At 40.3% G+C, this 13666-nt stretch overlaps 1 protein-coding gene across 1 annotated transcript; it reads right to left on the reverse strand.

The window, feature by feature from the left end:
- Positions 1-6946: 6946 nt before the first annotated feature.
- crip1 (cysteine-rich protein 1) lies at positions 6947-13352 on the reverse strand. Its single transcript, XM_027275290.1, has 5 exons — positions 13187-13352; positions 8527-8621; positions 7568-7625; positions 7222-7264; positions 6947-7075 (listed from the first exon to the last, which is right to left on the reverse strand). The coding sequence occupies exons 1-4, from the start codon at positions 13224-13226 to the stop codon at positions 7227-7229; spliced, it is 231 nt and encodes a 76-aa protein (XP_027131091.1). The 5' UTR covers positions 13227-13352; the 3' UTR covers positions 6947-7075; positions 7222-7226.
- Positions 13353-13666: the final 314 nt, after the last annotated feature.

Raw genomic sequence — 13666 nt, forward strand, 5'->3', positions numbered from 1 at the left:
CTCCATCGCCAAGCTGGTCATCTGCGCACAAATGAAACTCTGCTGGAGCCTCCTGGATTGATACATTCAGCCAGACTCCAACAGGAAGCTTCACAGGGTTGAAGACACTCCCCGAGTGACCATTCCTCAAGAAAAGAGGTCGTACGGGGCATGTTTCCGGATTTCACTGAGCACTGAATTTTATTTGTTTGCAGCGGTGATGATAGGAGGGCGGTGGAACATGTTACAGCAAGAAAATAGAGAGTTTTATCTCCAATATTAGCCGAGCTTTCTGTAAAGTCCTGATATTTCTTTAAGAGGAAGAGTTCAACATTTTCAGATATATTTATTCGCTTTCTTGACAAGAGTTAGACGAGAAGATCGATAGCACTCTGTGTGTCGGTACAAAGCTGCAGCCAGCAGCTGTTAAGCTGAACGATTTCCGACTCGAGACGCAAAAAGAATGAACCAGTTTAACGCAGTTTATTGTGTTCACAAGGGAGAACGTGCAGGTGAGGAGGTGATCCAGGTGGTGACTTAGCTGGCCGTGGCAGGTGAGGTGCAGGGACAGCAGAGTCGGGCAGAGTTTCTACAAGCAAAGCAACACAAGACGAACAATCTGGAAGGCTGGCCTCTGGTCTTTTATTGTGCAAAGGTTGATTGGTGGAAGGAGGAACATGTGGTGAGGCAATCAGGCAGGTGAACAGCATCCACATGGCAGCCTGTGTCACGATGGCAGTCGTGACTGTGTGTTCCCTGTGTCATCCTTGTGTTTCTTGTGTTGTGTTTCTTGTGTTTACTTGTCAGTCTCTCCTTCTGTGTTTGTGTGTTGTGGGCGTAATCACAGATGAAGCACACCTGCCACCCTTCAGCTCACCTGCCTTCCATCAATTCATCACCTCAACTGCATATAAACCCCGGCCTTCCTCCCGCGTCTTGTCTGATCGTTTGTTCAGCAACTGTGGTAGTCCACGTTCGGACCTCCTTAACTATTGTTCTTTGCGTTTCCCGTTGATTTCCTAGCCGGTTTCTAACCTCTGATCCTCTTGTGCTACTGCCATACCTGCTTGCCTGCTCTCCACCAACCATCTCCAGACAGCTCACATTCAGTGAGCGTTCCCTCCACCTCATTATCGGACCCTCTCCTTCCCCTTTCCTCCCATGCCACAAATAAATCCCCTTCTTTTGCCAACCATTGTCTGAGCCTGCATTTTGGGTCAGTACCTGTGTTATCACAACAGCCTGAGATAGCCTGGGTCTATATGAATGCAACAAAATTCACCTACCAGGGCTCAATCATGTTTTCACGTGTTTCCAGTCGTCATGCTAAGATCACTAGCCCTGTATTTTACAGGACACAAGCAGCATTGAAGCAAATACGCAGTGGTTGAAGTGGTTTATTATATCCATGAGGCGTAAGAAGTTTAACCAGAGTGATTTTTCCATTGCAAAAGTTTGCAATTATGTGCAAGTGAAACAGAAGTGGGCCCAGGATCGAGCTCTGAGGGACACCACAACCAACAATCTAATATTTTAAAGGGTTAAAAGAGGAAAAACGATCTATTATAGTGATTATTAGAAAAAAAAAGCCTTAAAAAGTGAATATATAAAACATGTTTTTGGGTCCCTCTTGATGCATTAATAATCTTTTAAGTGCTTAAATTATATCGCAACGTCTTTAAGGGATCTCACCCTTCAACTATGGGTTGTGATCTCAAGGTTTAAGAAGCATTGAAGAACTAATGTATGTTTGATTTAACGCTTCAACAACCTCAAAGAAAATGCCATTAAAGCAAAACAAATCCTTCATATTTAAAAATGATTTCACATTATTTTTAACAGTGATGATGATTATTTTTAAAATAATTTTAAGGACAGTCTTTTGTGAGTGAAAAGTATACTGTGGAAACTCTGAGTGGACCATGCGTGTACACGGACTGATGAATCTATAGGTTATTTTCATAAATAAACTTTATTATCTTGAGCAATCAGAGACGTGTGTGTGTGTGTGTGTTCATATTAAAACTAAACTGGCAGGCCTAATTTTAATACTCGGTTTAGTTTCACACATCTGATACTGTTTTAAAGTCTCCTCCGTCCTCCTTCAGTTTTGTGTTATCCTCTGTGAGAAATATTCTTACATAAAAGCAGACAGACATGTAATCTTCCGGAGTGAACGCTTAATGAGGCTACAGATGCTCTTTTACGAGGTTTATAACGAGTTCAGGAGGAGAACACACACAAATTCAATTTATAACCAGCAATAAAAAAAATGTGTGTTAACTCTGACATGCAGATTTGAACACAAATATTTAACGTGATGGGAGAAAAAAACAGTCTCTGCACGCAGTGTCGATTAATCTCACTAGGATGGGTCAGTTTCGTGGGGAGTTTAATCTGTGGTGTGTGTGTGTGTGTGTGTGTGTGTGTGTGTGTGTGTGTTAGTATCTTTTTTAGTACTACCACAGACCAGAGTCGCAAAAAGTCTGAAAAGAAATAAATGTTTAAGTTTCAGCCTGTTATACTTCTTGTAGTGGTGGAGTATTTCCTCCACCACTAAAGTATAGAAATTGTTACGTAAAAGTCTTGAAATTTTTACTTAACGCAACTTTACTTATACATTACGTGTCCGTGTGTGTGCATGATACAAATGATCCGAGTATTATTATTTATTACCTCTATTTTCTTGTGATAATGAGTTCTTTATGTCATTATGTCGAAATAAATGACATAATTAATCACGCAACTGCAACATTCTCCTGTTCCTCTGACGTTGCTACTCTATATGATGTTTCCTGCAATGATTTAATATACTAGTCATTTCATTTTCTCAAATTAATCATGCCGTTATCTCGATTAAAAACAATGTTTCGCTATCTTGAGATCTCCAGAAAACATTTGTTAATTCGACATAACGACATAAATCACTTCAGATCTTGAGAAAACAGATTAAATGAACTCGATATCACGACCACTTAGGGCTTCCGTAGATTTCCCCTTACTCTCACTGTTATTTATTCTTGTTTGTCTCGTATGATGTCGTGTTCTTTTATAATGAACTTTATATTAATTTACGTTATTCTACTCTGACGTCGACACCTTTACCGTCCACCACACTGTTTCTATTAATCTGTTTCATGAGCTGATTTGAGGAATCACACCCACCCACTTCTGCATGTATGCATGAGTTATGATGGCCGTGAGACACTTCCACACTGATTTTCCAGCCTTTAATAAGTTTATGAGTCTAATTTTACGGCTTCAGGATGGAGGGCCCCTGATTCACGCTGACACAGCAGCTCTTTAGCAAATTACTGCAAGCAGCTTCCCTCTCAAGACAAGAAACAAACTGGTAACACTTCACTTTAAGTGCAGCATAAGTCAACATAAGTGCTTTATAAATGCGCTTACTGCCTGCACAATGCTTTCATTATGATAATGTCAGGAAATTATCCTAATTTTAATACGTCAGGCGTTCGACATCATGAATCAAGTATGTGCTGCGTGAGACCATTTGGAGCCAGACGTATATTTAGAAAATCCGACATCAACTCGCCATCAAACTGAGAATTTGACAAATGCTGCAAGGTTCACACAAACATCCGGATGACCAGTGTTGGTATTTCCTGTGCAGAAAGCTCAGTGAGTGAGGGACAGAGAGAGAGCGGTATTCGTATTCTCATATTCAGGGTGGTTATTATCAGAGGAGGAACGTAAACAAACTCCAACAGAGCATGTCAAAACCGGGAAACGCTACACAACATTTCTGGGTTTATTATACCGTCCTCCCACGAAATGAGGCTTAAAAATGAGAAATGAGGCTAATTAAAACTTTTTATGTGGCCTGCATGGCGCTGTAATAGGAGTGATACTTCAATGAACTAAAAACTTTAAGTTGATCAAAACTTGAGGACATTACACCGGGAGAGAAAGAACATATTGTTTCCAAATAGCCCTGAATCAACAGGATGATGAGACAGATTGGAATGATGCTGTCAGCCTTCATCGTATGTCTGCTAATATTCCAGATGTTTCTCTGGATATTTGTCTTTTTAACTGTCTATGTTGATGTCTAAAAATGTCAGACGTTTAACACCAAAGTCCCCTTAAATGCCGGACAACGTTAGTTTTCGGCCTCACTGAGATTTCTCTGGATTCTCTGAATGTTTTAATATTTTGGATTGTAGAGAAGAAGACTGTTGAACCTCATTACATCCTTGCTCACCTTTCAAAGATGCCCCCTTTAATATCCAATCATGACACTATTACCTGTTGCCAATTAACCCGTTTACCTGATGAATGTTCCAAGCAGGTGTTCAAACTTTCCCTCTTTTGGACATTTTGCAGACATAAATATCTTCTATTAATAGACAAAAAGTTCAAAAGGATTCACAGATCATTGCATTCTGTTTTTATCTTACCCAGCAACCCAAGTTTTCTGGAAATGGGGTTGTAAGCATCTGCTCTTTCTTCTCTTAAAATATAGAGTTTGAAAATAGGTGCATGTGTGTCGGTTTCATAGCCGGAGCAATGTTAGAACCAAATACAACTTCCTCATCATGCTTTTAGCACAGGATAGACTAGATCTTTTTCCTCGTCTTTATCATAAATCCTCAATGAGGATGTTTGCCTGACACGTGCAGCTTTAGCTTCTGTGTAGCCCGTAAATGCAAATTTAGGACCTGTATTTAATCCCCCTTTTTTTTTACAAGATTCTTTCTACGAGCTGGAAACATTCAAATGTCAGCCAGAGACTGAACTTCCGACTGTCAACATTATCAGATCGTCTCGTTAGAAACTGGCAATCTCACAGTTGGCTGGCTTGAAATGGCGTTGCCTTCCTCTGTGTGACGTTAATACTACTTGTTTTAAGATTACCAAGAGTTTCTAGTGGTAAATCTGGCACAGTTATCACTGAACACTCCATATGGAAAGCTTGACAGGCGTAGCAGCAGTAACTGCAGGGACAGGGATTACCAAACAGGCGATGGACTTCCCCATTTCTGACTCACCGGACCTACATTTTTGACTAATTTTACTCATTTTCCAACTGTATTTTAATTGAACTGAGTTCAAATCTGAAATCTAATGCACTTCAAGCTCTTAAACAGCCACGAATAACAAGTTAATGTCAAAAACACATGATAGCATTGACTGAAAAGGTGTAGGCTGAAGCCAGAGCTCATAAATCCTCCCCCTCTCACATCCAAACATTTATCAAAATGTATAAACACGCCACATTTGTGTCTCATTTTTAACAACCATCCTCATGTACTGAGGAAAACTGAGAAACAGTTCAGTGCCAAACATCCTCTGCATGTTTTCATCGGCTGCCTTCGTGTCTGTGGCCTCGGCTCGAGATTTTTTTTTCCTGCGACAGTGGACGTCTTTGTTGCTGCAGAGAAAACAGCGGTGGCAGCCAGACGGACGGGCAACGCTGCTCTGTCTTGTTGGGGTCTTGTTTGTGTCTGTTGCCGTGGCAACTGTCAGAGACTGTGATGGTGAAGAGGCACGGGCGGAGGTGGCGGCAAGGAGAGCAAAAAAACAGAAAAAAAGAGTTTGGCAACAGAGTCCAAAAGAACCAAAGAGGAAGCATCTGGTGGATCTGCAAAGACTCAAGACGGCCTCAGCTGCTCCGGGCTGCCCACAATGCAACAGCACGAGCGGGGGTTGAGGTTTTGATTCCTCTAAACTTGTGCATTGCTAAGAAATTAAAATAAAAAAAAATATATTACTTGTGACTCTGTAAGACATTTTGTGCTGACTCGACCAAATTCCTCGACTGCTGCTTACTGAGACTGAAAATCTGTCTCACCACAGGGTCCATTTAGGAGCTTTCAACAAAATCACATGATCTTCCAAGAGTTTTTTTTTCGTGAGGCTTTGATGTGGCTATTTATGTTTTTGGATTAACTCACACTGATGTAGTTTTAGAGATGCTGCTGATTGGACTCATGACGCATGTTTTAACATCTCAGGATCAGGAGCTGAGCAAACATGTCCTCACTGTGATGGAGGGGCGTCCTGGTGGTCGGTTGGTTCAAGACACACCGTAAACACAACATGCCTTCACTTGTCTTGTGTTTTCTGACTTGCATGTTTTAGAAATTCCCGTAGCGTGGATTGGATTACATGGTGGTTAGCACTGTTCCTATCTGAACCTCGGACGGGGCCTTTCTTCTCTCTAAATTGTCCGTAGGTGTCTCTATGTGCCCTGTGATGAATTGGGTGACTTGGTGTACCTGCCTCTCGCCCTAAGGCCGCATTCAAACAGGATCTGGTGCTGCGGTGAAAGTGCAGGTCTTTCACATAGATTGGGTTGCATTTTGGCTGCAGGGATTTATACCACAGGGGGGGTCCACCAAAAAACACAGCGTCCTTTGGTGGAGAAGTTGAGCCGGATCCAACTTTTGGAAAAGGCCAACGTCACGCTGCATCCGCCAATCAGACCCCTCAGACCGGTCAAACCTCCACAGTCAGCCTTAAGTACCTGAACTCTGATACTCCACCTGTTGTGTTCTGACTTTGTTTATTTCATGGAGCAGCTTCTAAATCTGAGTCTGACTCGCAATTTACTGCAAAATACTGACACAAAGAAGTTTAAAATTTGGTTTGCGTCCAGTGGTTTTAGAGAATGAGTAGATAGTGAATGAGAGTGAGCAGCAAAATATAAAGTTATTTCTTGATTGTTTCATTGTCTTCAACACAAACCACCTCCCCCAGTGCAGCAGTGTCTTAGAAAATGGATTTATAGATTTTTGATTACACAACTAGAAACTGACTGACTGCCATCAATGGTGAATATATCGCTCTAATTTGAGTAAACGTCTGCAGAAGCCATAAAATAAAGCATGACACAAGTTTAAAAAGTGTTTAATCAGACTTTTTTTCATTGCTATATCATGAGAATACACAATCACCTTCAGAAAACATTAAAAACTGAATAAAAACACGTGCACACAAAATGTTTTCTCCTCGATCAGAACACAGTTTGTTTGCTGGTTTTTATTGCGACTTTTTTTCTTTTTTCTTTTTAGAGCATGATGACTTCTTCAATCTAGTTTCCAGGCAACATTTTTACTGCGGCGCCTGAAACCTGATGAAGCAGAGAAAACACACATCAGCTCACAGCGATGGATTTGCTTAGCACGTCAGCACGTATACGTGGCTTAACAAAATCGTATGAAAATGAATGCGAATAACAAATGTAAGCAAATTATTCAGTGAATATGTGCTCGCTACCTTATTTAATATTTGTGGCTCTCGGTTCCACCGTGTCCAAATCCTGCGAGGAAAGAGACAGGAAGCATTACATCACTTAACATCAACTTTTATTTTGTAAATCTGAGTGTGAGGGAATGGTACCATTTATGTAACTTCAGTTTATTGAGTGCATGACCCAATCAGGTGACAGTGTGTTTACTGCTTCAACACAACCAGATACAAAACATCATTTCCACACAGGGCGTTCCTGGCCAAAGGTGACTGAACCTTTGTTATCATGCTTTGTATGGCCTGATATTTTTAGCTAGAAGGTTAAACATTGTGACAGAGGTCTGAAATCAAGTAAAACAGACTATCTGCTTACCTCCAGGTCCGAACAATGCACCGTAGCAGGGTCTGTGACAGTACGGCTTGCCGTCATGCTGTAAGAGGCAGAGTTAATATAAATATTAAGTCTTGATAGTGTAAAAAAAATGACTTGTATTTAGGGGACAATCCTGCTACTTATATGCAACTTATGTGCTGCTATGCAACTCTTTTCTATAGATAGATAGATAGATAGATAGATAGATAGATAGATAGATAGATAGATAGATAGATAGATAGATAGATAGATAGATACACAAAATAAACAGGTAGATAAGGTGCAGTGGCAAGATGATGGTAATAGTACTGATGATATGATGGTAATGTTATTGTTAATAACAGTATATAATAATAATAATAATATAAAATACCCTCATGTGAAATCATAAATGTTGACTGTATCAGTGATATATCCATTTTTTTGTGATTTACTACAGTAAATCAATTTATTCTTATTTATTCAGCATATCATAGCATACCATAGATGATATAACACACATAATACACGTTTTGTGTATATAAATATACATATAAAACATGATAGATAGATAGATAGATAGATAGATAGATAGATAGATAGATAGATAGATAGATAGATAGATAGATGACTTCATTAATCCCTGAAGGGAAATTAGAAATTAGGTCGTCACAATTAAAATACTGAGGTAGAGAAAATACAAAATAAGAACACAGAATTGGACAAAGACATTTAAAAAACACAAAATAAACAGGTAGATAAGGTGCAGTGGCAAGATGATGGTAATAGTACTTCAAATTAAATTATAAAAAATAAGCAAAGAAGATTAGCTAAATAAAAATATGCACACTTTTAGTAAGTCAGATTCAATTCATAACTTGTTTAAAAGTGTTGAAAGTTAAGACTTCAGGTTTGATGAAGTGATGTTAAACCTGTGTAAACAAAGGTTACAGGATGTTCTTGTCTGTATTGTGTCTCACCTCTGCATGTGAGCCTGCTGACAGCGTCTTTTTGCACTTCTCACACTTCAGGCAGGGCCTGTGCCAGTCCTTCCCCAGAGACGTCACCCTCTCGGCTGCCAAAAGATACAAAATTATTATTATTATTAATTAATTATTATTAACATTAAATAAATAATATTAAATTAAATTAAATTAACAATCACAGTCTTGAACATCTGAGCATATAGTCATGCAGAGGAGATGGAGGGGTCACAGAGTCAATTTTGGCGCTGTAGATCAACAAGATCATGTCATGTCGAGGACACTGCTCGGGCGTGGTGCTTGTGGGAAAAAGAGGACTGAGTGTCCTTGAGGAATCTGTCCTCCTCCTGCCTCGTAAACTCTGATAAAGGCCGTCTTTATCTGCAGGGCTGATCCGCAACACCCGAGAGGACTGTACAAAGTGGGGAAGAACACAACTTGACTTTTGAGACTCATCACATGATTACGGAGAGATAATTTGGCCAAGAATCGAGCTGCAAGGACGGCTGTGCATGTTCAGACAGAGTGAGCACAGGAAATGTTGAAAATAGAGAAGTCTTATCAAGAACTAAGTCCAAGTTTCGTAACCGAGGACACAAAACGAGACTGAATGCAAGTTAAGCCTCCAAAACCCTTTCCACATTATGAGCAGATGCCATATTTCCTTCCCTAAAAATAACCCGATGTGGCATGAGATTATGCAACAGGCAACGGAAACAGAGAAAGTGGTCCAGGGTGAGGTCAACCTCTCAGGCCAACGGCATGAAAACATCTCAGCAAAAATGTGGTGGAGCTTGGAATGAAGGCCTGACCCCGAAATAATTACCGTACTTAACTTCAACCAACAAACTTCTGGACTGAGTAAACATTGAGCTCTTGACTGTCCGAGCTGGAATGGAGGGGAGTCTCACAAATCCGTCATTACTCTTTATATATGGATCTGATAAAAAGCATACTTGTGTGTGTGTGTGTGTGTGTGTGTGTGTGTGTGTGTGTGTGCGGGCTATTTATTTGACCTCAAATGCAATCGGGTGTGACAGACTGGAAGAATAATGCGATCTGCTCTTTGCATCAACTCAAACTGACTGGGGCATTGTGGGATGCAGTCCAAAATATACAAACAGACACAAATCTGAATGGAAAATGGGGATGGAAATTCACTTCATTCAATCCCCCCCAAAAAAAAGATTCATGGAGAGGTTATATAACATGGCTAAAGCATTTAGAGTAGAGTGAATGACCTTAAATACAATGTATCCTTTAGGGCATGAAAGAATACTACACACTTTTCCGGCCAAGAATTAGATTAGAAATTAGAAAACTGACACCACTCTCACATCTGTCCACTAAATCTACGGCCAGTTAGCTTAGCTTAGCATAAACACTGGAAACAAGGGGAAACAGCTAGCTTGGCTCCATCCAAAGGCTTCTAGTGGAGAAAATAATGGAGGGCCCTATAGGGTGCCTTCTAGTGGGAGAAATACGATAGGGTGCCCCTTTAGCGGAGAAAATCCAACAGTGAGCCCTCTAAGATCCCATTCTAATGGAGAAAATGTGATAAAGTGCCCTCTATTGGGGGGAAAAATACAATAAAGTGACCTCTAGAATAGCCTTCTAGTGGAGAAATGTAATGGAGGGCCCTTAAGGGTGGCCTTCTAGTGGGAGAAAATACGATAGGGTGCCCCTCTAGCGGAGAAAATCCAACAGTGAGCCCTCTAAGATCCCATTCTAATGGAGAAAATGTGATAAAGTGCCCTCTATTGGGAAAAAACTCCAATAAAGTGACCTCTAGGATAGCCTTCTAGTGGAGAAATGTAATGGAGGGCCCTTAAGGGTGGCCTTCTAGTGGGAAAAAATACGATAGGGTGCCCCTTTAGCAGAGAAAATGCAACAGTGAGCCCTCTAGGATCCCATTCTAATGGAGAAAATGTGATAAAGTGCCCTCTATTGGAAAAAAATCCAATAAAGTGACCTCTAGGATAGCCTTCTAGTGGAGAAAATGCAATAGAGTGCCTTCTAGAGTGTCCCTTAAGTGAGGAAAATGCAATAGTGCTCTCTATGGTGGCCTTCTAGTGGGGAAAACATGATAGAGTGCCCCTTTAGTGATGGAAAATGATAGCCTTCTAGTAGTGAAAATGTGATTGGGTGTCCCTGTAGTGGACAAATGTGATAAAGTGTCCTCTAGGATGGTCTTCTAGTGGAGAAAATGTGATGAAATGGGTGCTAAGCTGCTCACTATACAGCTCATACAGCACACTGACATTATCACAATCAAAATCCACTCACAGTAAACTCACTAAATAACGTTATTCTTGGCCAAACAATGAGAGTCACGTTCACAGAGTATCAATGTATGAATCTACCAAGAGCCGACTGTTAGCTTTGCTTAGAATGAACAGCTAGCCTGGCTCTGTTAAAAGCTAACGAAACCCACCCAACAAAACCTCTAAATCTCCTTATTAAAGGGAATAGTTTGACATTTTGGGAAATAATCTACGTATTCGTTACTTTTGTGGAGAGTTAAACTGACTAAATCTACGCCCAATTAGCCTAGCTTAGCATAAACACTGGAAACAAGGGGAAACAACTAGCGTGGCACTGCCCAAAGGCAATGAGAATCCACCCAACAAAACCTCTCTAATTTCAATAATGACGGGAATAGTTTGACATGTTTGGGATATAAGCTACGTAATAACGGAGAATTAGACGAGAAAATTGATACGACTCTCATGTTTGTACGCTAACTTTGAAGCTTTGGCCAAGAAATTATTAACTTAGCACAAAGACTTTCATTGTGTGTGTGTGGGGGGGACAGCTAGCCAGGCTCCGTCCAAAGATAATAAAAATTTGCCTACTTTAAAGCTTAGCATTGTTATATCTCATTTCCCAAACTGCACATTCAGTTTCTGTGCTTCCAACGCTTGTTTGAAGTCAGTGGAAAGTACTGCGAGTTTCAAGCAAAAAGAGCAGTACATTACATTTTTGTGTGACTGGAATTGGACCAAGTACTCATCATTCAATGAGGCAGCGGTAGCCTGATTGTTTCCATCTGAGAGCTTAGAAACATTAAGACTGATGAGCACCAAAAGAGAGGGACGGGAGGATGGAGGCGGGGGAGTGGAGGTGTGATGGAGGCTGATCACATTTGATGGAGAAAGTTCGGGGTAATGATGAGCGTGTGCTCCCATATAAAGAATACAAAGCTTTGTTTCAGGCTACTTTTCCCTCAGCTCCTGTGTGGAAAAAGAAAAGATTGGTCAGCTTGTTCTGGCTGAAACAAATTAGTTTGCTTGCTTTGGCCAGGAGGGGAAGGTTTATCCATGAAAAGGAAGAATGGGAAGCATGGCTCCCCACTTGCACGGTCAATTCATCTGACTGACAGTCCAAAGACTTTGGCTTTGTATTCTGTATTGGCTTCGGCCTCTGTGCGTCTCTCGCTGCAGAAGATTTACTCTGCGCTACTGGGCTGCAGACAATGTGGTGAACGGATTAAGACGCAAATAAAATGGAGCTGTCCCTTTCCTCCCCGGATGCGGTAATTGTTCCCCCTCGCTTTGATTGGTATCCTCTTGAGACAGACCTACAAGATCGCTCTGGAGGGATGGAGCTGTATTTCAGGTCAGAAGAAACCTGCTTCCTCTGCTCCATCAAGTCTTAAATCATGTAGCAACACATCAGTCATCACCAAAATCAATTCAGCTTCTCGAGAAGTTACTCGAAAGTAACATGGTAACAAGACAAGAGTGCAACGACCTTTAGAGGCATTAATCTGCAAAAATGTATGCACATACTGGAGGCAGACATAAAAAATAAACAGCTAAGAGGGGAGACTGACAGCTACAGAGTGAGCAAGTAGGAAAATTACTCAAGTATAATACTTCTATTTCAGTGGAATATTGTACTTTTACACTTCTACATTTACTTCACAGCTATAAATCCAGAACTTTCCCAAACATATGATGCATTATAGATGATACTAGTACCCAAAAGTACATAAAGCAGTGAAAATCAGCTCCTCCTCAACCAGTTACAACATTTAAGTAATCAGTAATATTCAGTGCTGGAAGACGATCATTTAAATTAAGCAGTGCTACAATGCAAAAATACATTACAAGTCGTTCATGCTTTCAAGTAAAAGTACAGCGGTAGAAATATAAGTACTCATCATGCAAAAGTAAAATTAGTAATTAGTAATTAAGTACTGTACTTAAGCATGAAGTAGTATTACACATTTCTGCAGCTTTTCTACTCTCTAACTTTCTAATATTTTTTATTCTACTTTCAAATTGTGACTTTACACACAAAATAAACAATAGATAAACATGTAATATCATGATAATATTCTTAGAAAGTACCCCATAAGCACGTTGCATGTTATTGCATCAATGATGATCATCTCTCTATCTCTTCTCTGCACAACGAGTACTTTGACGTTAAAGACTTGTTCCCTCATTGCCACGGTAATAATAAAAATAAAAACACAAGATATTAAGTCCTTATTTAATATTTATTCGCATGTTATTTAAATTAAAAACGCCTGTTTTTTGCAGTCATGTGCTTGCAGCGTGTCAAACTCAGTTTCCTGTTTCCTCGTTTCTGCAGAGAATAACCAGGAAATATAAATACAAACTGGAAGAAGATAAATAACAAATCTTACCGAAGTAAACTTCCTTCTGGCAGCTCGGGCACTTTGGCATTTTGTTGCAGCTGTGTGTGTGAATGTAGCGGAGAGAAAAGACTTGCAGGTATCCTGTGGATGAAGTGTGACTGGCCCACCTGTCTGCTCTGACTGACCACGCCTCGCTGTGAAGTGCAGATGTGCGCTCAGTCCTGTATTTATAGCGCCGAGCAAATAGTTCAACCGAAACTTTTTTTTTTTCTAACAGTGGGAGAGGCTTGTGTCGAGGCTGTGTGTGTGTGTGTAGTTAAAGAATGTGGCTCACTTCAGCATTTCACCAAGTTTTAGAGACTCAGTTATAGACATTATATTTTACAGCTGCATGTGATGAATGGTTACAGGACAATAGAACAGGATGGACAGGATTGTTTACCATGGTATGATTTTTAAAGCACCCCTCCACCCAAAATTATGTAGTAACTGAAAAATATTTAAAATATTTGCTTGCTTCAGAGCTGT

The sequence above is a fragment of the Larimichthys crocea genome, chromosome XXIV, assembly GCF_000972845.2.
Source record: "Larimichthys crocea isolate SSNF chromosome XXIV, L_crocea_2.0, whole genome shotgun sequence".
Lineage (NCBI taxonomy): Eukaryota > Metazoa > Chordata > Actinopteri > Sciaenidae > Larimichthys > Larimichthys crocea.